The 25,475-nt window shown below is 57.1% G+C and overlaps 1 protein-coding gene across 4 annotated transcripts; it reads left to right on the top strand.

Annotated features, from left to right (window-relative positions):
• The first annotated feature begins 174 nt into the window (after positions 1-174).
• LOC142435567 (glycogenin-2-like) lies at positions 175-22,403 on the top strand. 4 transcript variants are annotated; one of them, XM_075539803.1, is made up of 10 exons: positions 175-248; positions 442-531; positions 5,733-5,874; positions 7,984-8,158; positions 9,370-9,532; positions 11,402-11,528; positions 13,018-13,240; positions 14,495-14,650; positions 14,738-14,863; positions 21,584-22,403. In XM_075539803.1, exons 2-10 carry the CDS (start codon positions 525-527, stop codon positions 21,743-21,745), a joined length of 1,281 nt encoding a protein of 426 aa, XP_075395918.1. In that variant the 5' UTR covers positions 175-248; positions 442-524; the 3' UTR covers positions 21,746-22,403. The 4 variants fall into 4 exon arrangements, with proteins under 4 accessions (XP_075395918.1, XP_075395917.1, XP_075395915.1 ...); XM_075539802.1 differs by having other exon boundaries at positions 21,581-22,403; XM_075539800.1 differs by having other exon boundaries at positions 14,735-14,863.
• Positions 22,404-25,475: the final 3,072 nt, after the last annotated feature.

Raw genomic sequence — 25,475 nt, 5'->3', positions numbered from 1 at the left:
GCAGCGGCGCACCCTCCCCCCAGACGGCCGGGACCCTTAACCCGCTCTCCGCACCCCCTCCCTGCACTGCGCACCGCGGGCGGGGCCTGGGGGGCGGGTCCCGGGGAGCGCGCAGCCCCCGGGCGGGGCGCGCTTCCGGGCAGCGGCCAATCAGGGCTGCGGATCCAGGGGGCGGGGCCGGGGCGGGGCGGGTCTCCCGGGGCCGGCGGGACGCGGGGTCTCTGCAGGCCGCGGGCCGCCGCGGGGAGGTTCGGGGGCGCCCGGGGCTTGGGGGGACTCGGGGGTCTCCGGGGGCGGGGGTCGACGAGCTCTGGGGGTCGCGGGCCCTATGGGGTTGGGGAGTGTTTGGGGCCCCACCCGCAGGGCTGGGGTTGGGCCTTCGGGGACGCCCCACGGTGGGAGGGGTCGCAGCGCGGGGGTCGCAATGCTGTCGCCCTGCAGGCCTGCAACCCCCGAGTCCGGAGGCGCCGCCCCCCGCCGCTCCTGCAGGACCCCCGCCCACGCCGGGGACCCCCGTGCGGACCATGTCGGGTGAGTCCCTGCAGGCACCACCCCAGCTCCGGGCCCGACTGGCCTGCAGGGACTGGGGGCGGGGCTGCCGCGTGCGGGGGGCAGGGGGTGGTGTGTGTCTGAGTCTGTGTGTCAGTGAAAACGAACACCTTGAAGGTGGAGGGGTGCTGCTGCTCCCCCCAAGACACAGCCTGGGAGACCCCCGGGGGCAGCTCGCCCTGTCCTGCAGGGTCGCTGTGAGTCGGAGTCCACTCGAGGGCAGTGCATCTATCTATCTATCTATCTATCTATCTATCTATCTATCTATCTATCTATCTATCTATCTATCAATCAATCTATCAGCATATCTCTCTATCCATTAGCTCCTGGGGAGACAGAGCAGACCGTCTGCTCCCGTGCAGACTGACCGCCTGGGAGACCCCCAGGGGCAGCTCCGCCCTGTCCGGCAGGGTCTTGCTCTAAGCCAGAATGGACCGAGGGCCAGCGGTTCGGGTTGTGTCCTCACTCCCGCCATGCATTCCGGGATTATCCCAACCCGAATCTACCTCCACAATCCCAGACCTGCTGCAGCCAGCAGAGGCCCCTGCTTTCCTGGACTTTCCTGGGCCTGGGAAGCGACCGAGAAGGAGCAGGGCTGGAAGGGAGGCCCAGGGAGGAACGTGCTGGAAGATTCCACCCCGGGGCAGCAGAGAAGATGCCTGGAAGGAGCATTTTGCAGGGAAAGCCCCAGCCCCCCCCCCCCCCCCCCCCCCCCGAGCTGCTTGCTCACACGGGCGCCCCTCAGAGAGGCCTGGGGTCTCTGAGCTCAGGCTCAGGCAGCACATTCCCAGCAGGGCTGGAATGCGCCCAGAGGAGGCCCCGGGTGGGTATCAGCTCCAGGCACAGACAAACCCTGCTTTGAGGGGGGGCGGGGCAGGGCTGGACGCAGTGCTACTTTGGGAGGCAGGCTAAAGGCGAGGGGTAAACACCTTTCCCCGGGACCAGAAACACAGGCGGGAAGCCTTTGGGCGCTCACACTGCCAGGCTTTCTGCAAACACCAGCCCGTGAATTTTATTTCCCTGCATTTCTCTGCTGCATAACCAGCCTGCAGAAAACCCCAAACCTCAACAGATTCTGGCTCACATGTGCCCTGGTCTCTGTCTGTCTGTCTCTCTCTGCCTCGCTGTCTTTCCATCTCTCTCCCTGTCTCTCTGTGCCTCTTTTGGGCCCTCCCCATCTGTCTCTTGTCCCCCTCTGTGTGTCTCTCTCTCTGTGTGTCTCTCTCTCTCTGTGTGTCTCTCTCTCCCTACACACAGCTATATAAACACATATTTAAATCTTAAATCGTCACAACATGTTGTGATTGGCGGCAGGTGTTGAGAAGTCGTCTCCAACGCCCTGAGACCCCGGCACCCCGAGCGGAGCCTCCTGGTCCTGGACCTGCCCCCTCACTGCTGCTTTGGAAGGAGGGCAGGGCCTCTGCCGGGGCAGGTGGAGCTGGGGCTTCCGCCTGGGCCTGGGTTCTATTTAGCAGGAAAGTTCAAGGAGTTTCCATCCCGGGACTTTCAGCAGCTGATCTCTCCAGGCCCGGCCTGCCCTGCAGCTGGAATTTCACCTTCCTTAGTAGGAGTCCCTGTTGGGCTTTAACCCACACTCGAATCAGTTCAGAACAAGCAGCAGCTCCGCAGGGAAATACTGGGCTTTCTGCTCCCACAAAGAGTTACAGCCTCGGAGACCCACAGGGGGCGCCGTGAGTCAGCACTGACTCCATGGAGGGAGGAGACCCACAGGGGGCGCCGTGAGTCAGCACTGACTCCATGGAGGGAGCAGACCCACAGGGGGCGCCGTGAGTCAGCACTGACTCCATGGAGGGAGGAGACCCACAGGGGGCGCCGTGAGTCAGCACTGAGTCCATGGAGGGAGGAGACCCACAGGGGGCGCCGTGAGTCAGCACTGACTGATGGAGGGAGGAGACCCACAGGGGGCGCCGTGAGTCAGCACTGACTCCATGGAGGGAGGAGACCCACAGGGGGCGCCGTGAGTCAGCACTGACTCCATGGAGGGAGGAGACCCACAGGGGGCGCCGTGAGTCAGCACTGACTCCATGGAGGGAGGAGACCCACAGGGGGCGCCGTGAGTCAGCACTGACTGATGGAGGGAGGAGACCCACAAGGGGCGCCGTGAGTCAGCACTGACTCCATGGAGGGAGGAGACCCACAAGGGGCGCCGTGAGTCAGCACTGACTCCATGGAGGGAGGAGACCCACAGAGGGCGCCGTGAGTCAGCACTGACTGATGGAGGGAGGAGACCCACAGGGGGCGCCATGAGTCAGCACTGACTGATGGAGGGAGGTGACCCACAGGGGGCGCCGTGAGTCAGCACTGACTGATGGAGGGAGGAGACCCACAGGGGGCGCCGTGAGTCAGCACTGACTCCATGGAGGGAGGAGACCCACAGGGGGCACCGTGAGTCAGCACTGACTCCATGGAGGGAGGAGACCCACAGGGGGCGCCGTGAGTCAGCACTGACTCCATGGAGGGAGGAGACCCACAGGGGGCGCCGTGAGTCAGCACTGACTCCATGGAGGGAGCAGACCCACAGGGGGCGCCGTGAGTCAGCACTGACTCCATGGAGGGAGGAGACCAACAGGGGGCGCCGTGAGTCAGCACTGAGTCCATGGAGGGAGGAGACCCACAGGGGGCGCCGTGAGTCAGCACTGACTCCATGGAGGGAGGAGACCCACAGGGGGCGCCGTGAGTCAGCACTGACTGATGGAGGGAGGAGACCCACAGGGGGCGCCGTGAGTCAGCACTGACTCCATGGAGGGAGGAGACCCACAGGGGGCGCCGTGAGTCAGCACTGACTCCATGGAGGGAGCAGACCCACAGGGGGCGCCGTGAGTCAGCACTGACTGATGGAGGGAGGAGACCCACAGGGGGCGCCGTGAGTCAGCACTGACTGATGGAGGGAGGAGACCCACAGGGGGCGCCGTGAGTCAGCACTGACTCCATGGAGGGAGGAGACCCACAGGGGGCACCGTGAGTCAGCACTGACTCCATGGAGGGAGGAGACCCACAGGGGGCGCCGTGAGTCAGCACTGACTCCATGGAGGGAGCAGACCCACAGGGGGCGCCGTGAGTCAGCACTGACTCCATGGAGGGAGGAGACCCACAGGGGGCGCCGTGAGTCAGCACTGACTGATGGAGGGAGGAGACCCACAGGGGGCGCCATGAGTCAGCACTGACTGATGGAGGGAGGTGACCCACAGGGGGCGCCGTGAGTCAGCACTGACTGATGGAGGGAGGAGACCCACAGGGGGCGCCGTGAGTCAGCACTGACTCCATGGAGGGAGGAGACCCACAGGGGGCACCGTGAGTCAGCACTGACTCCATGGAGGGAGGAGACCAACAGGGGGCGCCGTGAGTCAGCACTGACTCCATGGAGGGAGGAGACCCACAGGGGGCGCCGTGAGTCAGCACTGACTGATGGAGGGAGGAGACCCACAGGGGGCGCCGTGAGTCAGCACTGACTCCATGGAGGGAGGAGACCCTCAGGGGGCGCCGTGAGTCAGCACTGACTGATGGAGGGAGGAGACCCACAGGGGGCGCCGTGAGTCAGCACTGACTCCATGGAGGGAGGAGACCCTCAGGGGGCGCCGTGAGTCAGCACTGACTGATGGAGGGAGGAGACCCACAGGGGGCGCCGTGAGTCAGCACTGACTGATGGAGGGAGGAGACCCACAGGGGGTGCCGTGAGTCAGCACTGAATGATGGAGGGAGGAGACCCACAGGGGGCGCCGTGAGTCAGCACTGACTGATGGAGGGAGGAGACCCACAGGGGGCGCCGTGAGTCAGCACTGACTCCATGGAGGGAGGAGACCCTCAGGGGGCGCCGTGAGTCAGCACTGACTGATGGAGGGAGGAGACCCACAGGGGGCGCCGTGAGTCAGCACTGACTCCATGGAGGGAGGAGACCCTCAGGGGGCGCCGTGAGTCAGCACTGACTGATGGAGGGAGGAGACCCACAGGGGGCGCCGTGAGTCAGCACTGACTGATGGAGGGAGGAGACCCACAGGGGGCGCCGTGAGTCAGCACTGACTGATGGAGGGAGGAGACCCACAGGGGGCGCCGTGAGTCAGCACTGACTCCATGGAGGGAGGAGACCCACAGGGGGCGCCGTGAGTCAGCACTGACTGATGGAGGGAGGAGACCCACAGGGGGCGCTGTGGGGCTGCAGGGCGCTGCACATGCACGGGAGTCTGGTGCGGTTGCATGGCCTGTGTGCATTGCCTTTCAGCATTAGAGCACGGCCGTGGTGCAGTAGGCGCTTTCAGGTCATGCTGGCTGATGGCGACCCCGTGCACAACAGAAGGAGACATTGCCCAGTCCTGCACCGTCCTGAGCATCCCCATGTCTGAGCCCACGGCGACCACCGTGTCCGTGCATCTCGTCCAGGGCCGTCCTCTCTGTCGCTGCCCCTCTGCTTCCCCAAGCACGACGACCTTCCCCAGGGACTGGTCTCTCCTGAGGACAGGTCCACAGTCCCTGTGTCCATGTCTCACCACCCCCGCCTCTAGGGGGCGCTCTGACACAGACCCTCCCCGTCCCCGCCTCTAGGGGGCGCTCTGACGCAGAACCTCCCTGTCCCCACCTCTAGGGGGCGCTGTGGCCGCACTTCTTCCGAGACAGATGGGTTGTTCTGACCGTGCACGGTACTTTCTACGTCTCCCTCAGCAAGACCCTGAGCGAAATGCATCCGTTAGTTTCCGGGGCAGCAGCGTGCAGTGCTGCGTCTCATTTTGCACCGCGCTGTCCTGTGTGACAGGGTCACGCTGCCGTACAAGGGACCGCCCGTCCCGGGGAAGCCGGTGATGCACTGAGCCGCATCTCCCAGCCCGCAGCCACTGTGCAGGGTTAGAGGAGGCTGTCGGCTCCCGTGAGGAGCGGGGCCTCTGCAGCTGCAGGGGCAGCTCTGCTGTGTCCCAGGAGGACGCTCTCTCCGAGTTCTCCATGAGGAGACTGACGTCACTGACTCCAGCTGACTCGGGTCTTCCTGGCAGTTTTCCTAGCTCACGTCCTGCGTTGTAACAACGTGTGTGTCAGAGGGTGGGAGAGCCATGTCCCCTCTCAGGTCAGGGGACCCTTCCCCCGTGGGGTGCGCGTGAAGGCGGAGGGTGGACTGAGGGGGGGTGTCCGCCCCCTCCGGCCCCCTCAGGAGCACAACCTTCCTGCTGTCTCCGCAGTGACCGACCAAGCCTACGTCACCCTGGCCACCAATGACGTCTACTGCCAGGGGGCTCTCGTCCTGGGACAGTCTCTGAGGAACCACGGGGCCACCAGGAGGCTTGTGGTACTCATTACACCACAGGTGTCCCACCTGCTCAGGTAAGACGCCAGGTGCCCCACCTGCTCAGGTAAGACGCCAGGTGCCCCACCTGCCCAGGTAAGATGCCAGGTGTCCCACCTGCTCAGGTAAGACGCCAGGTGCCCCACCTGCCCAGGTAAGATGCCAGGTGTCCCACCTGCTCAGGTAAGACGCCAGGTGCCCACCTGCTCACATAAGACGCCAGGTCCCCACCTGCTCAGGTAAGATGCCAGGTGTCCCACCTGCTCAGGTAAGATGCCAGGTGTCCCACCTGCTCAGGTAAGATGCCAGGTGTCCCAACCTGCCCAGGTAAGACGCCAGGTGTCCCAACCTGCCCAGGTAAGACGCCAGGTGTCCCAACCTGCCCAGGTAAGATGCCAGGTGTCCCACCTGCTCAGGTAAGATGCCAGGTCCCCACCTGCTCAGGTAACACGCCAGGTGTCCCACCTGCCCAGGTAAGATGCCAGGTGTCCCACCTGCCCAGGTAAGATGCCAGGTGTCCCACCTGCTCACATAAGACGCCAGGTGTCCCACCTGCCCAGGTAAGATGCCAGGTGTCCCAACCTGCCCAGGTAAGACGCCAATGTCCCAACCTGCCCAGGTAAGATGCCAGGTGTCCCAACCTGCCCAGGTAAGACGCCAGGTGTCCCAACCTGCCCAGGTAAGATGCCAGGTGTCCCAACCTGCCCAGGTAAGATGCCAGGTGTCCCAACCTGCCCAGGTAAGACACAAGATGTCCCAACCTGCCCAGATAAGACGCCAGGTGCCCCACCCGCCCAGGTAAGATGCCAGGTGTCCCACCTGCCCAGGTAAGATGCCAGGTGCCCCACCCGCCCAGGTAAGATGCCAGGTGCCCCACCTGCTCACATAAGATGCCAGGTGTCCCACCTGCTCACATAAGATGCCAGGTGTCCCACCTGCCCAGGTAAGACGCCAGGTGTCCCACCTGCTCAGGTAAGATGCCAGGTTCAGGTAAGATGCCAGGTGCCCCACCTGCTCACATAAGATGCCAGGTGTCCCACCTGCCCAGGTAAGATGCCAGGTGTCCCACCTCCTCACATAAGATGCCAAGTGTCCCACCTGCTCAGGTAAGACACCAGGTGTCCCCACCTGGGTCCTCTCCTGGTACACAGGCACCTCACCTGCCGGGAAGCCCCAGGAATGGCCTGAATGTCTGCACTGACCCCCTTTGAAAAAGCTGTTGGGTAAACACGGGCAGCTAACCCCCACGCCGGTGCCGCAAACCCACCAGCCGCTCAAAGAGAGAAAGATGGGGCGTCTGCCTCCCGTCCCGATCGGCAGCCTGGAAAACTGTCTACGGGGTAGATTTTCGTCAGGACTGACCTGAAGGCTGTGGGATCCGGGATCCTTCTGGAAGCCATGGAGAGAGTGACGGGTGTTTTCTATCCAGGCTGCCCCGTAGGCGATGAGCCTGCAGCCTCCCGTGTGATGCCTGATGGCGCACACATGTGGGAGAGATGTGTTTTATGCGAATGACATACGTCCCTTCTGTGTCTGTTGGGCAACAGCGAACACCCACTGAGATGAGGCGTTTAAACTGACACTACACCCACCCCATCATGTTGCTGATATGTCCGTACATGCAGATAGATGGACAGATAAACTCTGCCCTCGAGTGGACGCCGACTCCCGGGGACCCTGCAGGACAGGGGGGAGCTGCCCCTGGGGGTCTCCCAGGCGGTCAGTCTGCACGGGAGCAGACGGTCTGGTCTCTCTCCCCAGGAGCTAATGGATAGAGAGATATGCAGATAGATAGATGATAGATATATAGATAGATGATAGATAGATAGATAGATAGATAGATGATAGATAGATAGATAGATAAGATGGATGGATAGACAGACAGACACACTGCCATTTAGTGGATGTTGCTCCCATGCAGACTGACCGCCTGGGAGACCCCCAGGGGCAGCTCCGCCCTGTCCTGCAGGGTCCCCGTGACTCGATGGTGTCCACTTGACAGTGGTCAGTTATTTGGGGGACTTGGTGCACTGGGTCACGGCTGTGGGGTGAGATCCCTGCTGTGTGTCTGTCATCGGGGAGCCTCGGCAGAGGCAGGGGCAGGTGGTGTCTCCTCGTCCACCTCACGCCGGCGGGTGTCCCTGCAGGGCTGTGCTCTCCAGGGTGTTCGACGAGGTCGTGGAGGTGAACCTCCTGGACAGCGTGGACAGCGGCCACCTGGCCTTGCTGCGGCGGCCTGAGCTCAGCGTCACCCTCACGAAGCTGCACTGCTGGACGCTCACCCAGTACAGCAAGGGCGTCTTCCTGGACGCGGACACGCTGGTGAGCCCCCGGTCCCTCGCCTTTCAGCGCTGCCAGCACACGACGAGGGGGTGATGGGGGGCAGCGGGGCTTCAAAGACAGACAGCTGCGCCCACACAGTGTGGGGGCTACACCTCTGAAGCCCGGGCATCGGCTCTGCGGGACGTGTGTCTGCCTGTCTCTCTGTCTCTGTCTCTCTCAGACTTTCCTACCCCTCCCCGTCTGTCTCTTCCTGTCTCCTCTCTTTCCCCCTGTCTCTCTCCCTGCCCTTGCCCATGTCTCTACATCTCTTTCTCTACCTCTCTTCTCTTTCTCTGTCCCCTCGCTTTCTTTGTCTGTCTCTCTGTCTCTTTCTGCCTCTCTTTTGCTTTCTGTCTCTATTGATGTCTCTGTATAGGTCTCTCTGTCTATACATACAAGTTTGTATATCTGGCGGTCTCTGTATCTCTGTATATAGGTCTCTGTCTTTCTCTCTATATATATATATATAGGTTTCTCTGATTATCTGTGTGTGTGTATGTGTATATATATATATATATATATATATATATTTCTGTCTGTGTCTGTCTATCTCTCACTGTCTCTCTCTCTGGGCTCTGGGGGAAGGTCCTGGTCCCCTCTCAGTGTCTTTGAACCCCACATTCCTGGGCGATCTCCCTGTATCCTGACAGCCATCTTCTCCTGCCTGGGTCTAGCAGGCTCCCAACACAGGGACCCCTGGCTGCTCTGAGACACAACCTCGTCATCCCCGCCTCTAGGGGGCGCTCTGACACAGACCCTCCCCGTCCCCGCCTCTAGGGGGCGCTCTGACACAGACCCTCCCCGTCCCCGCCTCTAGGGGGCGCTCTGGCCCTGCTTCCTCCAGGGCGGATCTGTCTTCCTGTTCGCTCACCTGTGGTGCTGTCCTCGCCCTTCCCCCGCAGCCTCATTCCAAGGCCCCTGCTCGGTGCAGTCTTCCTCCTAGTTTCTGTCTGTCGCTGTGGGTGACGGTGGAGCCATTGGAGGGGAAGACGGAGAAAGGCGCCTCCGCGGCCCACTCAGAGCTCCCCTGTGGACCCTGACGAGCTGTCGTCCCGCTGTGCATCCCCCCAAGTCTGGGTGTCGGGCGGGCGGGGTGGGGGTGAAAGCCTAAGAGACACGGTCTGGGGGCGACCCCCGCTCCTGGGATAGGTGACGGGCGCCCAGGTGGGCAGGTGCAGGTGCAGGCGCGCTCACAGGCCGCGCCCCCCCAGGTGCTGTCCAACGTGGACGAGCTGTTCGAGCGCAGCGAGCTGTCCGCCGCCCCGGACCCCGGATGGCCCGACTGCTTCAACAGCGGCGTCTTCGTCTTCCGACCTTCCCTGGACACGCACGGCCGCCTCCTGCAGCACGCCGCCCAGCACGGCAGCTTCGATGGTGAGCGGGCCTGTCCGTCCGTCCATCTGTGCCCCCACGGACCCCGGGCCAAGTGCATCGGGTGCTGCCCCTAAACGCGAGAGGGGCTCTGAGCCTCTAGGGGGCGCTCTTGGACAGAACCTCCCCCTCCCTGCCTCTAGGGGGCGCTCTGACACAGAACATCCACGTCCCCGCCTCTAGGGGGCGCTCTGACACAGAACCTCCCCGTCCCCGCCTCTAGGGGGCGCTCTGACACAGAACATCCACGTCCCCGCCTCTAGGGGGCGCTCTGACACAGAACCTCCCCGTCCCCGCCTCTAGGGGGCGCTCTGACACAACATCCCCCGCCTCTAGGGGGCGCTCTGACAGGACTTCTTTCAGGACAGATTGGCTGGTCCTGTGCCGTCTGTGGTTCCTTCGGTGTTTTCTTGCAAACACAGTGATTCGGAGACATTGACGCTTCTCTGCTCGTCGTTTCTCCCTGGTCCACTTCCGTGTGAGCGCGAGGCGATTGAAACCGCGGGCTCCGGTCACCACACCTGAGTCTGATAGTTGCTTCGAGATCCAGCCACAGGCCTTGCAGTTTCTGGTTTTCTGCACACGTGCATGAGCCGTGTGTCTGCTGTGCGGTGTCTTCCTTCTGTGTCTCTGGTACGCTGTCGTTCCACTCGGCAGTGATTATTCCTGTAAACAGAGACTCATGCAAACAAACACACACGTGTGGGCACACATAAACATGTACACACATGTGCACACAAACGCACACACATAAACGTATGCATGTACACACATAAACACACACGCGTGCATATAAATGTACACACGCTCGTAGACATTAATGTACACGCGTGTGCACACAATTATGTACGCGTGTGCACACATATAAACATGTACGTGTGTGCACCTAAACATGTACCTGCATGTGCACACAGAAACATGTACACATATAAACATACACACATGTACACAGACACATGCAAAACATGTACACACATTCACATGCATGCACACACACCCGCAAACATGCACGTGCACACAGACACACACGTGCACATAAACACACTCACACATACATGTGCACATAAACACGCACACATGCACGCACAGTTATAGCCGTGAAACGCCCCTGGGAAGGCCACCTCCATCGGCCCGCCCGGCGCTGAGCAGCACGTGGACGGCAGGGGAGCGGCGGCACTCGCGGTGCCTGGGCCTTTGCAGGGACAGCGTGGCGCCAGCACGGTCATGGACCAGAGCCTGTGGAACGTGTGGGCGCAGTGTCCGTGGTCTGTCCATTCCACGTTTCCCTGCAGACTTCCTGGATCCCGTTTGGAAACAGGAGCATGTGGACACGGGGCCCGGGGACCCGGGGGCGGTTTTCCTGCAGGAGCTGAATAGTCGAAGCCACAAGGCCAGAGAGCGCCGGGTGGAACCGGCCTCTGGGCTCCCAAGACTGTCCGACTTGAGGCGGGTAGAAAGCGCCGTTTCCCCAGGGGCTGACCTTGCACCTAGCAGAGCCACAGGGAAGCAACACCCCGTCCGACGGCTCAGGGGTGTCACTGCCCACTTGGCTCAGATCCGTGCAGCCCCTGCCGGGGGCTGCCGTGAATTTCGATTTTCAACTGAGCAGGCTCAGCTCCCCGCTCGGGATCTGACCGGGTTCTTTTGTGCACGGCTTGGGCTGCAGGAGGGCATCTCCAGGCCTTTCCTCCTGGTCTCTCTCTGGAAGCACCGCTGAGACCCGTCCACCCTGGGGGACCCTGCTGGTGTCTGACATCCCCGGGGCAGGTGTTCTCCCCGTGGGGGTCAGCCCGGCAGCGGGAGGGCTGTTGGGGGCCCCCCCGGGGACAAGCTGCCCATGCCCATGGCGCGTGTTTTCTGTGGGCAACGCAGGGGCAGACCAAGGCGTGTTGAACAGTTTCTTCGGCACCTGGCCCACGGCTGACATCCGGAAGCACCTGCCGTTCATCTACAACCTCAGCAGCAGCACGGCCTACACCTACCACCCCGCCTTCAAGCAGTGAGTGCCCCCCACCCGACGCCATGCCAGCCGCAGACGCCCCGGCCCGTCACACCAAGGGCGAGCGGGTCCTCCTGTCCTGCTGCTGCTGAGCCAGGCCTAGCCCGTCGGGGGCTCGTGGGGTTCATGCCCACTCACGGGCAGAGCCGTGCGCCGTGGCTGACCAGGGGTTGGGGACGTGAAGACCGGGGTGACCACTTTCCTTCTGAGACCTCTCGGGGTGCAGGGGAATCTCCACCCCCCAGTGAGGAGCCAAATAGAGTTTGCACCATCGGGGTTACCCGGCAAGCATGCACCGGGGCTCTGCACACACAGTGGGCTCAGGGCCGGACGTGCAACCCCGGCGGCGTCTGCAGGACACACGGTCGGGGAAACATACGGGCCGGCCCTCGCGGCCTCACTGCGCGCCCGCCTGCTGGCCGTCCGGCGGGGAAAGGTTAGGGAGGAATTTCAAGGTGGCAGCTGCGCGGCCAGGAGTCGGAGACGCGTGTCTGAGCGAGGACGGTGGACGTCGGTCCTGAGCAGAAACGGTTCCCGTGGGGGCGGGGGCCTCGCTTGGGGATGGAATCGGTCGAGCTGGTCTGGGGGCGACAATGAGACGTTCTATCCATCCGTCTGTCTGTCTATCTATCTACATATCCATCTGTCCATCTATCATCTGTCTATCTGCACATCTATGTATATCTCTATATCTATCTATCATCGGTCTATTATCTATCAATCATTTATCTTTGTATCTATGTATCTATCCGTCTGTCTGTCCATCTATCATCTATCTGTCTATCTATCTACATATCTATATTATCTATCATCCAGTCTATCTATCTATCATCTATCAATCATCTATCTATAATCTATGTATCTATCTACATATCTATTTATCTATCAATCTATCCATCCATCCATCTGTCATCTTTCAATCATCTATCTACAATCTATCTATCATCTTTCAATCATCTATCTATAATCTATTTATCTACCAATCTATGTATCTATTTATCTGTATATCTATCTATCATCTATATCTATCTATCTATGTATCTATCTGCCTATCTATCTACATATCTATCTATCCATCCATCCATCTATCTATCTACATATCTATCTATCTATCTATCTACATATCTATCTATCTATCTAATTATCCATCCATCCATCTATCATCTATCTATCATCTATCTATGTATCCATCCATCCGTCTATCATCTATGTATCTATCTATCAATCTATCTACATATCTATCTATTATCTATCTATCTACATATCTCTCTATTCATTAGCTCCTGGGGAGAGAGAACAGACCGTCTGCTCCCGTGCAGACTGACCGCCTGGGAGACCCCCAGGGGCAGCTCCGCCCTGTCCTGCAGGCTCCCCGAGAGCCGCACTGACCCCGTGGCAAGGGCGTAACAGGATCAGTAAGCGGGTTGGCGTCTGTGAGGCTGACCCCGGGACCCCTTTGGAAGTCCGGCCGCCCCTGCTTCCTTCCCAGGTTTGGCGCTCACGCCAAGGTGGTGCACTTCCTGGGACCCCAGAAGCCCTGGCACTTCGACTTCCGACGGCACACGGGCGCCGTGGCCGAGTCCGGCCCGGGCAGGGACCCTCCGCCCCAGGTGCCCTTCCTCAACGTCTGGTGGAGCATCTACCAGCGCAGTGTCCTGCCCGCGCTGCAGGGCCTCCTCAGCCTGGACCCCCCAGAGCCTCCGGGCCCCCCGGTGAGCCTCGCGGCCGCGTGGCATGGGGGGAGCGTGGGGTCCTTGGGGAAAGCGATTGCTTCCCATTGGTCGGTTCCTGCATTTGGACGCAGGGTGTCCTGTGTCCTGGAGATCGGGCCACACCGGAACGGGCAGGATCCCAGATATCCTGGCTTCTAGGAGGTGCAGGGGGGGCGATGAGTCACAAGGAGAAGCAGCAGGAGGGGCCCGGGGGTGGCAGGGGGCCCGGGAGGCCCAGCAGAGACCAGCAGCCAGACGTGCCCAGCACCTTCACCCGGAGCCAAGAGAGACAGGCTTCCTCCGAGACACGGAGCCCCGGGCTCCATCTGTCAGCTCCGGAACTGTGCAAAACGCCCTTCTGTTCAGCAAAGCCACCCCCTTTTGGTGCCTCTGCGCCAGCAGCTCCCGGTCACGGCCGCCCGCGGTGACCTCACGCTGCAGGGAGGGTGAGCAGGTGGAAGCTCAAACGGGGGAGACTCAAGCCACGTGCAGGTGGACGAGACCAGGAACTTCGACAGAGAGAGACACAGAGAGAGACAGAGAGACACAGAGAGACAGAGAGAGGCAGGCTTCCCCTGCAACCAGTGTCCCAGCTTCCCCAACAGCCAGATTTAACCCCGCCGCCTGGGCACGTGGATCGTGGGCTCCGGGCCGGGGTCCTCTGCCCACGGGGCCACCGAGGCCGAAGGGAGCAGAGCAGGATCATCCGTTGCTTCAGCTGCACGTGTGTTCAGTTTCCTGCCACGGAGGGCGAGGAAGAGTGGCCTTGGCTTCCAGCGATGGTTACTGAGCAAAGCGGGTCCCCAGCCCACCCCCGGGCCCGGGTTCCTTAGGAGGCCTGTCCACCCACAGAGTGGGCAGAGTGGAGGCGACACCGGGAAATTACGAGACGGTAACTCTGTCCCGGAGCTTTCCCCCGAGGAGCGGCTGGTGGACTCGGACCGAGGACCTTGCCCTGAGCGGCCAGCCCCTAGCCCACGGTCACCTCGCAGTCCCCGGGCCCCTCCGGCCGAGACCCAGCACTGCTGGCCTCCAGAGAGGCGGATGCCCACGGCCCTGTGGCAGTGGGCTCTTGTCAGGCCAGGCCCCCCTCGGAGGGGTGGGGGTGACCAGCCACGCAGGACACACAAGACCCTTCCCTGCACCCGGAGGTGGGGGACAGGGCTGGACCTTAGGGTGGACAGCGGCTTTTCTCCGCTGGCCTTCAAAGGGGAGTGGACGGACCTGGGTCTAGCGACTCTGCTCCTCCTGCAGGTGGATCCAGCCGGCGTTGTTGGGGAGCAGGGTGCCGACTGCCGGTCCCCGACGGGTGCCGCCGACCTGCCTCCGCCACCTGTGGGGGGGCCCCCAGAGGAGACCCCGGTGCTGGACGAGCCCCTGCCCTGCCCCAACGGGCAGCCCCGTGAGGACGTGAGTCCCCCATGCAGACCGGAGGCTGGTGTCGAACCGGCGACCCTGCAGCTGGCACCCCGACGGCCTGTGTTCTGTCTTCAGCAGCCGCTGCACCCCGAGCTGCACCCCGAGGAGACGCGCGGCCCGGGAGAGCCTGGGGGCAGCCAGGGACCCGGGCAGGAGCCCCCTGTGGAGAGCGCCCAGGACCCAGCACCCCAGGGTGCACTGGAGGTGACGTAACCCCCCCCCACCTGGAGTTAGGGGCCCTCTTACCTTTGGGGTGCCTGGGGTGCCGTGTTAACGTCATCAATGTCTGTCTGTCTGTCATGGGGGCGGGTGTCTCGAAACTGCTGTCTTCTTCCTGGAGCTGGGGCTCAGCTGCAGGACTGAGGGTGGTCTTACCTACAAGCAAGGGGATCCCCACAATTCTGTGAAGAGGGGTCCCCCCTACATGCGAACCCCTCATTGTTCAGGATCCACCTTCTAGTCTTTCTCCCCAAGAACTAATGGATCTCAGAGAGATGTGCAGAAAGAGAAAGATGGTGGAGACTGTGAATGATAGAGAGCTTGGAATTCTGGGTCCTATTGGAAACACCCAGAAAAAAAGACCCCAAAATCTACTTCCGGAGATAGAATGAAGCAGCCATGGAAAAAGCCACCAACGGAAGCCATGGGCGCTTGCCTGGTTGGTGGCATGCTACCTGCCACCGTCCCGCACCCCCATTTTGGTCAGTGTGTCCCATCGTCCAGCCGTTTGGTCAGAATTCAGGGGGTGCCCTGAGTGTGGGTGCCCCTGTGGGTGCTGGATCCGTGCGTGACCTGTTCTGTGGGAGAAACCTGACCCTGGGGGGGACAGTTGGGGGGGAAAGATGAGTCTTTATGCAAATAAGGCTGCGTGATCTAGACGTGCATCGCTGGGGGTGTGTTTATGCAAATAACGCTGCACGTCCTACGTGCATCGCTGGGGGTGTGTTTATGCAAATAACGCTGCACGTCCTACGTGCATCGCTGGGGGTGTGTTTATGCAAATATCTCATCCCTCGGATTCCCCCCTGGTCCCTTTCCTGCGCGCCTCCTGCGTGCAGACCCTGTCGGTCCTTTTCGCAGTTTTCTAAGGCGTTGCACCCCCTCCTGGGCTGGGGGGGGCTGCTCTCCCCGATAGGAAAGGCGGGGATCGTGGAATCTGAGCGCGGGAAGCCCCCCGGAAACATCATTTGGGGGTTCGGCGCGGGGATTGAAAGTCCTTGGAAAAAGCAGCTCGTCCCCCTGCATCGCCCGCCCCGCCCTTCACACACGGCGCGTGGGGTCACCGTGATTCTTAGTCCTTTATTAATATTTTGTCCCCCCTTTTAAGTTTTCCCTTTTATGTTACTTTTAACAGTTTTATGCGCATTTTGTCCACAGGTCCTGCAATTGCGCAGTTCAATTATTATATATGAAATAGTCCAATTATTCAATATTATATTATATAGTCCAATTATTATTCAATTATTATATATTATTTAGTCCAATTATTATTCGATTATTATATATTATTTAGTCCAATTGTTATTCGATTATTATATATTATTTAGTCCAATTATTATTTGATTATCATATATTATTTAGTCCAATTGTTATTCGATTATTATATATTATATAGTCCAATTATTATTCGATTATTATATATTATTTAGTCCAATTATTATTCAATCATTATATATTATATACAGTCCAATTATTCAATTAATATATATTATATAGTCCAATTATTATTCGATTATTATATTATTTAGTCCAATTATTCGATTATTATATATTATATACAGTCCAATTATTCAATTAATATATGTTATGTGGTCCAATTATTATTCAATTATCATGTAGTATATAGTCCAATTATTAATCCATTATTATATATTAAACAGTACAATTATTATTCCATTATTAGATATATACAGTACAAGTATTATTCGATTATTAGATATACACAGTACAAGCATTATTCGATTATTAGATATTATACACAGTCCAAGTATTATTCGATTATCCTATATGTTATATAGTACAATTCCCACCGCAGGCCGCTCCACCGCATTCCCTTCTTCCCGGTGCTCCTTGTGTTGGGCCGGGTGGACCCGACCAGCCAACCCAGAGACACCCCTTCCTGCACGTTTGAGAGAGCGTGCGATTTCAGACGGAGAAAACACCCCAGATCAGTCCATAGTCTGATATGAGCCCATATGCCCAATATCAATCTATAAATCCCTCTGCAGACGCATGCACTTCATGCAATGAGGCCGAATGCAGGAGGGTCACGGGCCGGCGGGCGCAGAGTCTTGTGGATCCAGTGGCCGTGGACGCAGCTCAGCGCCGGCGTGGCCTCCACGTGGCTCCTCCAGCTCCAGGGCTCGGGCTGCATCAGCCTGTCCACACGTGGCTCATGCTCAGGAGTGTGTATGGGGAGACAGGATGTTCCCAGGATCCTCCCCGGAAGGCCACGCCCACAAGGAGGCCTCCTCAGGCTGTGCCGTGATTGACAGGCTGGACTCCACCCCCTGACCCTTCCAGCCCTGAGTGGACGCGAGACAACGCAAGGACCACAGGCCTGTGATTTATCTTTTAACTGGTGGCAAAGGAGTCTTGTGTCCAGTGGCCTCGATAGCAAAGTGACCAGACGTCCTGCTTTGGGCGGGACAGTCCCGATTTTTAACAATTTTCCCCGCGTCCCACGACATTTTAAAAAGTCCCGATTTTTAGAAAGAATGCAGGACAGGCTGGGGCACACGGATGTCGGCTGCCGTGCGGCTCTTTCGCCAGGACACGCGTTTTATCAATGGCGCCCCGCTTTACCACTGTGACCATCTGGTCACTTGCTCCATGGCCACTCCAGTGGCCTCTCTGGTGGCCACACCCACGGCTTTCAGGCCCCAGTCGCTCGTCACCGAGGCAGGCTGAAGACCACGGTCCCTGGACGGCATTCTACCTGGGCATCTGGTTGACCCCGAGCCGACATCCCGAACCCCGTGTCCTGTGAACCTCACCCCGTCTTTGGTTCCGGCTCAGGGGTTATTAGAACTCTGCACCCTGCGGGCTCCACGGGGTTTCTTCACGGCCCCGTGATGCCGTTCGTCCCGTGCTGGGTGCAGCAGCTACATGGTCAGCTTGAGACTGAAGAGTCCAGGGGCGGAGTCTGGCCTGTCCATCCATCATCCATCATCCATCATCCATCATCCATCCATCATCCATCCATCATCCATCATCCATCATCCATCATCCATCCATCATCCATCCATCATCCATCCATCATCCATCATCCATCATCCATCATCCATCCATCCATCATCCATCCATCCATCATCCATCATCCATCATCCATCCATCATCCATCATCCATCATCCATCCATCATCATCCATCATCCATCATCCATCCATCATCCATCATCCATCCATCATCCATCATCCATCCATCATCCATCATCATCCATCATCATCCATCATCCATCCATCATCCATCATCCATCATCCATCATCCATCCATCATCCATCATCCATCCATCATCATCCATCATCCATCATCCATCATCCATCCATCATCCATCATCCATCCATCATCCATCATCCATCCATCATCCATCATCATCCATCATCATCCATCATCCATCCATCATCCATCATCCATCATCCATCATCCATCCATCATCCATCCATCATCCATCATCCATCATCCATCATCCATCATCCATCCATCATCCATCATCCATCCATCATCCATCCATCATCCATCATCCATCATCCATCATCCATCCATCCATCATCCATCCATCCATCATCCATCATCCATCCATCATCCATCATCCATCATCCATCCATCATCATCCATCATCCATCATCCATCCATCATCCATCATCCATCCATCATCCATCATCCATCCATCATCCATCATCATCCATCATCATCCATCATCCATCCATCATCCATCATCCATCATCCATCATCCATCCATCATCCATCATCCATCCATCATCATCCATCATCCATCATCCATCATCCATCCATCATCCATCATCCATCATCCATCCATCATCCATCATCCATCATCCATCATCCATCCATCCATCATCCATCCATCCATCATCCATCATCCATCCATCATCCATCATCCATCATCCATCCATCATCATCCATCATCCATCATCCATCATCCATCATCCATCATCCATCATCCATCATCCATCATCCATCATCCATCCATCCATCCATCCATCATCCATCATCCATCCATCATCATCCATCCATCCATCATCCATCATCCATCCATCATCCATCATCCATCATCCATCCATCATCCATCCATCATCCATCATCCATCATCCATCCATCATCCATCATCCATCATCCATCCATCATCCATCATCCATCATCCATCATCCATCCATCATCCATCCATCATCCATCATCCATCCATCATCCATCATCCATCATCCATCATCCATCCATCATCCATCATCCATCATCCATCCATCCATCATCATCCATCATCCATCATCCATCCATCATCCATCATCCATCATCCATCCATCATCCATCATCCATCCATCATCCATCATCCATCATCCATCATCCATCATCCATCCATCATCCATCATCCATCATCCATCATCCATCATCCATCCATCATCCATCATCCATCCATCATCCATCATCCATCATCCATCCATCATCCATCATCCATCATCCATCCATCATCATCCATCATCCATCATCCATCATCATCCATCATCCATCATCCATCCATCATCCATCATCCATCATCCATCCATCATCCATCATCCATCATCCATCATCCATCCATCATCCATCATCCATCATCCATCCATCCATCATCATCCATCATCCATCATCATCCATCATCCATCATCCATCCATCATCCATCATCCATCATCCATCCATCCATCATCATCCATCATCCATCATCATCCATCATCCATCATCCATCCATCATCCATCATCCATCATCCATCCATCATCCATCATCCATCATCCATCATCCATCCATCATCCATCATCCATCATCCATCCATCATCCATCATCCATCATCCATCCATCATCATCCATCATCCATCATCCATCCATCATCCATCATCCATCATCCATCATCCATCATCCATCCATCATCCATCCATCATCCATCATCCATCCATCATCCATCATCCATCATCCATCATCCATCCATCATCCATCATCCATCATCCATCCATCCATCATCATCCATCATCCATCATCATCCATCATCCATCATCCATCCATCATCCATCATCCATCATCCATCCATCATCCATCATCCATCATCCATCATCCATCATCCATCCATCATCCATCATCCATCATCCATCATCCATCATCCATCATCCATCCATCATCCATCATCCATCCATCATCCATCATCCATCCATCATCCATCATCCATCATCCATCATCCATCATCCATCATCCATCATCCATCATCCATCATCCATCATCCATCATCCATCCATCATCCATCATCCATCCATCATCCATCATCCATCATCCATCCATCCATCATCATCCATCATCCATCATCATCCATCATCCATCATCCATCATCCATCATCCATCCATCATCCATCATCCATCATCCATCATCCATCATCCATCCATCATCCATCATCCATCCATCCATCCATCATCCATCCATCATCCATCCATCATCCATCCATCCATCATCCATCATCCATCATCCATCCATCATCCATCATCCATCATCCATCCATCATCCATCATCCATCATCCATCCATCATCCATCATCATCCATCCATCCATCATCCATCATCCATCCATCCATCATCCATCATCCATCCATCATCCATCCATCATCCATCCATCATCCATCCATCATCCATCATCATCCATACATCATCCATCATCCATCATCCATCATCCATCATCCATCATCCATCATCCATCATCATCATCCATCATCCATCATCATCCATCATCCATCCATCATCCATCATCCATCATCCATCATGGAGAGGCGCTAAGGAGATAGATACCTCTCGGGAGGCGGGGCACAAACTCAGACCCGGGGAGACGTCTCTGTGGAGAAGGCACGTGGAGACACGCTGATGCAGCCCGAGCCCTGGAGCAGGAGGAGCCACGAGGAGGCCACGCCGGCGCTGAGCTGCGTCCACGGCCACTGGATCCACAAGACTCTGCACCCGCTGGCCTGTGACCCTCCTGCATCCGTGTCATTGCATGACTGCGTGCGTCTGGAGAGGGATTTATGGATCCGTACTGGACACGTGGGCTCATATGTGACGTATGGACCTGCTCTGGGCGGGGCTGCTTTCTCCATGTTCAGCTGCTGTTGCCACACAGGCGTGTCTCTGAATTTGTTTTCTGTAGTCCACGCGGACCACAGCCTGCGGGCAGTAGAATGCACCAGCCACTGCAGGGGGGACCGGAGCGGGCGTCTGCTCCCCTAGAGACTCAGGGCCTCACAGACCCTTTTGGGGGGTTCTGCTGGTGCCACTGCGTCTGAACCGGCTGGACGCAGTGGGTCCGGCTTTTTTTTCATCGGACGCTGTATTGGGGAGCGCTGGCTGCGGGCGCTCCCCAGGGGTCAGTCTGTCACCGGCCTCTGCAGGTGGACAGAGGGCTTGCTGCCCTTCACGGTGGGGGTGTCCAGATGGCCTTCGGGCAGGGTGACTAGGCAGGTGCTGAGCTGATTCCTCCTTTCCGGCTGCCCCTTCCTGGGGGGCAAGTGTCTGTGTGTGGGGGGCACATTATTATCCGGCAAACACCTCTCTCTCAGCGCGATGGAGCTGTTTCCCCAGGTCAGGACGGTGTCCCAAGCCCACCGTGACTGTCCCCAGGTCCTCGGCGGGACCACAGTGGGACTCGGGAAGCAGCCCCCCTCTCACCGCGAGCTTCTCTTCAGCAGGTGGACCTGGTGGTTTCCGCCTCCGAGACCTCCATCCAGGAGAAGGTCCGGGAGCCGAGTCCGGAGGAGGAGCGGCGCATGTGGGAAGACGGTCGCATTGACTACCTGGGCAAGGATGCCTTCTCCCGGATCCAGGAGAAGCTGGACCGCTTTCTGCAGTGACCCCGGCCGTGCTGCTGCGGGCGGTCAGGAAACTCCGGCCTCTCGTCCTTCTGAAGCTGGACGCTGTCCAAACACGTGCCTCGATCGCTGACCACCCCACCTCAGTGCCTGCAACAATTCCTACTGGACCTGCGTCCCCGGCCCTCCCCGGATGGGGATGATTAAGAGGCCATCTCTGTCTCTCTCTCTCTGTCTCTCTCTGTCTCCCTCCACCTTGTCACCCAGACAACGTGGGCGCTGCAGACCCTGCCAGGGCTACCTTGGGCGGCCGGCCGTATTGCTTGCCCGCTTGCAGAGGGTCAGAGTGGCCAGGTCTCTGAAATGCACAGGGGCGCCCTATCCTGCCCCGGGGTCACCGTGAGTTTGCAGGGGCTCGGGGTCAGTGGGCTGGCCTTGGAGGGTCTCATGCAAACCATTCCTATTGCAACTTCAGCCTAGAGGTCAGGGGTTTGCGTCCCCCCCAAAGGGACCTCACGGGGAGGCGCGCACCCACGAGGCAGCTTCAAGGCCTGGGTGGGAAGGGGAGTTGGGAGAAGAAGCCAACACGGGATGGCTCCACTGTTTTTCCAAGCCCGGGAGGGTCGGGATCCGGAATCACAAAAAGGGGGTGCTCTTTGGGGGCGCCAACACCCCAGCAATAAAGATCTAATGATCGTCAGCAGTCAGGATCCGTGGGTGCAGAAGGGAGTCGGCCAAAGGGAGATCCATTCCCACGCGCTGCCAGAGTAGCGGTTCTCAACCTGGGGGTCGCGACCCCCCCCGGGGGCGTCAAAGGACCCTCTCACAGGGGTCACCTCAGAGCATCGCAAACACATCTTCCCGATGGTCTTAGGCGCCGAGACCCCGCTCCTCTGTCTCCAGGGGGGTCCGTCCACCTGCAGATGGACGTGGCTCCAACCTGGCGTGAGCACTGACCAGGCTCCTCCACGCTGCAAGACACCCGTCACGGGAAACACACGTTTCCCCGTGATCTGTCACGGCCTGCGCTGCGGTGATGAATCACGATGCTCCACCTGCAAACACGAAACCCCATCCTGCCCACCAGCCGTTCCCAGGACCCTGCATCGCGCCCACGAGAATAGTGTGACTTTGGGGGGCCGGTCAGCACCCCATGAGGCTCGGTATGAAAGGGCCACCACACGCTGGCCTCGAGGGTCAAATCATGCATCGCCTTCGCCGCCGAAAAGCATGGGAGGAAACACATCAGACCTTTTGCTAAATTGCTCATCCGCCACAGAAAGAGCATGTTTATGTTGCAAGGAAGTGGGGTGACCTCCGTGCCTGGCGGGAGCCACCCAGGTATTGAGAGATGCAAAGCCAGGTCTGTCCGGGGCTGGTTCCTGCAGCCTCATCTCTCAGTGCAAGCAGAATGTTTCCTTCTTTGCCATATAGGGGAGAAAAATCTAGCCCTCCCTCCCGCTGTCAGGTGCAGTCTTGTGATTTCAAAAAATCATAGCCACGAGGGCGGATAAAACCCATTCTGGACGCACAGCCGTGTCCCCGTTGCGAGTTCAAATAGGTGGGATGAGATGGGACGAATGAGGACGGGCCTGTCCACGCTCCTGGCAGCCGCTTCCGGCTGCTCCTCCAGGTGTCGGGGTTCCACGTGCAGCCCCCCCATCCCGAAGGCAGCGCTCCCCGGGGAGCTCTCCTGTGTCTCTCGGGATTGGAGGAATTCATCGTAAAGGCTCAGCCCCACGCCTCTCAGTCCTAAGTCTAGGAAGGTGAGGGCAAGACTCGTCCAGGGATCAGAGACCCAGAACTAAACATCATGTCGATGTGAATGAGGGGGAGGGCGGAGTGGACACTCCAAGCCCATCTGTAGTCACTGGACAGCCCCTCACAGAAGGGTCACGAGGAAGAGACGAGCCAGGCAGGGTGCAGCGTAGCAACGATGAAGCACACACCTTTCCTCTGGTTCTTTAATGCTTCCTCCCCTCCACCATCATGACCCTGATTCTACCTTACAAATCTGGCTGGACCAGAGCATGGACACGGGTGCAGATAGAACTGGAAACAGGGAGTCCAGGACAGATAGACACCCCAGGACCAATCATGAGAGTAGCGATGCCAGAAGGGGAAGGTGGGGGAACCGATCACAATGATTTACATACATCCACCTCCCAGGCGGGACAGACAACAGAAATGTGTATGAAGGGAGAAAGGGGTCATGGAAAAATAATTTATAAATTGCTAAGGGTTCACGGGGAAGGAGGGAAATGAGCTGATAGCAAGGGCTGAAGGAGCTAGCAAGTGTTTTGAAACAGGATGAGGACATATGCAAATGTGCTTGACGATGGATGGATGTGTGGATTGTGATAAGAGTTATATGAGCCCCTAATAAAATGATTTATGGAAAAAATGAGGGGAAAAAGGTGGTTTATTGGGGGCTCATACAACTCTTATCACAATACATTCATCCATCATCCATCATCCATCCATCATCCATCATCCATCCATCATTCATCATCCATCATCCATCATCCATCATCCATCCATCATCCATCCATCATCCATCATCCATCATCCATCATCCATCATCCATCCATCATCCATCCATCCATCATCCATCCATCATCCATCATCCATCATCCATCCATCATCCATCATCCATCATCCATCATTCATCCATTATCCATCCATCATCCATCATCCATCCATCATCCATCATCCATCCATCATCCATCCATCATCCATCATCCATCATCCATCCACCATCATCCATCATCCATCATCCATCATCCATCCATCATCCATCCATCATCCATCCATCCATCATCCATCATCCATCCATCATCCATCCATCATCCATCATCCATCCATCATCCATCCATCATCCATCATCCATCCATCATCCATCATCCATCATCCATCCATCATCCATCCATCATCCATCCATCATCCATCCATCATCCATCATCCATCCACCATCATCCATCATCCATCATCCATCATCCATCCATCATCCATCATCCACCCATCCATCCATCCATCCATCATCCATCCACCATCCATCCATCCGTCTATCAATCCATCCATTGTGTAAAGCACATCTGTACATTTTCCCCCTCATCATTCTCAAAACGTTTGCTCTCCACCTAAGCCCTTGGCATCCGGTCCTCATTCCCCCCTCCCTCTCCTCTCCCGCACGAACCCTTGGTATATATATTTTTACAAATGTTTTGTCCATTTAGTCATTCATTTAGCCAACACATGTATTTGCATGATTTGTTAGCTGCTGTGTTGGGCACCAGACAAAGATGAATTAAACGTAGTCTATGCTCTTTAGAAAACAGGGTACATGTCCAGTCAACAACACAAACAAAAACCATACAAAAAAACAACAAAAACACAACACCCAAACTGATGGTCACATCCTGGTCGCTCTAACAAGATTAAGGACACCATTCTTTTTACAGCATCCAAGGGAACAAGATTGAGCATTGAAGGATAGTCCAAACTAATTGCGTCCTGAATCTGGGGGCGCGGGAGTGCCATGTGCAATTAACCACCAGCAGAGACTTTCCCAAAAGGGGAGGGAGAAGGGGCAGGTCGCCCAGCAGGCAACTTTCCGAGAAGGGAGGGCGGAAAGCAGGTGACAAAAATGGTGTTTCTTTTGCTAGCTTGTGTGGCCCCAACTTTCCAAAGAGCCAGTCCCGGCCTCCCTTGTCGAACTCAAGTTCTTTTTCTCAAAAAGCTCACTTTCAGTCCAAAAACGCTTTAAGGAAAA

Source organism: Tenrec ecaudatus, chromosome Y (assembly GCF_050624435.1).
Source record: "Tenrec ecaudatus isolate mTenEca1 chromosome Y, mTenEca1.hap1, whole genome shotgun sequence".
NCBI lineage: Eukaryota > Metazoa > Chordata > Mammalia > Afrosoricida > Tenrecidae > Tenrec > Tenrec ecaudatus.
Note: the sequence above shows the minus strand (reverse complement) of the source record. Positions and strands in the feature narration are given on the sequence as shown.

Bases quoted from the DNA above. Each gene is read 5' to 3' on its own strand.
- LOC142435567 (XM_075539799.1), top strand. The intron at 5,875-7,983 runs GTAAGACGCCAG...GTGTCCCTGCAG, and splicing joins CAGGTGTCCCACCTGCTCAG to GGCTGTGCTCTCCAGGGTGT. The intron at 13,241-14,494 runs GTGAGCCTCGCG...CTCCTCCTGCAG, and splicing joins CAGAGCCTCCGGGCCCCCCG to GTGGATCCAGCCGGCGTTGT.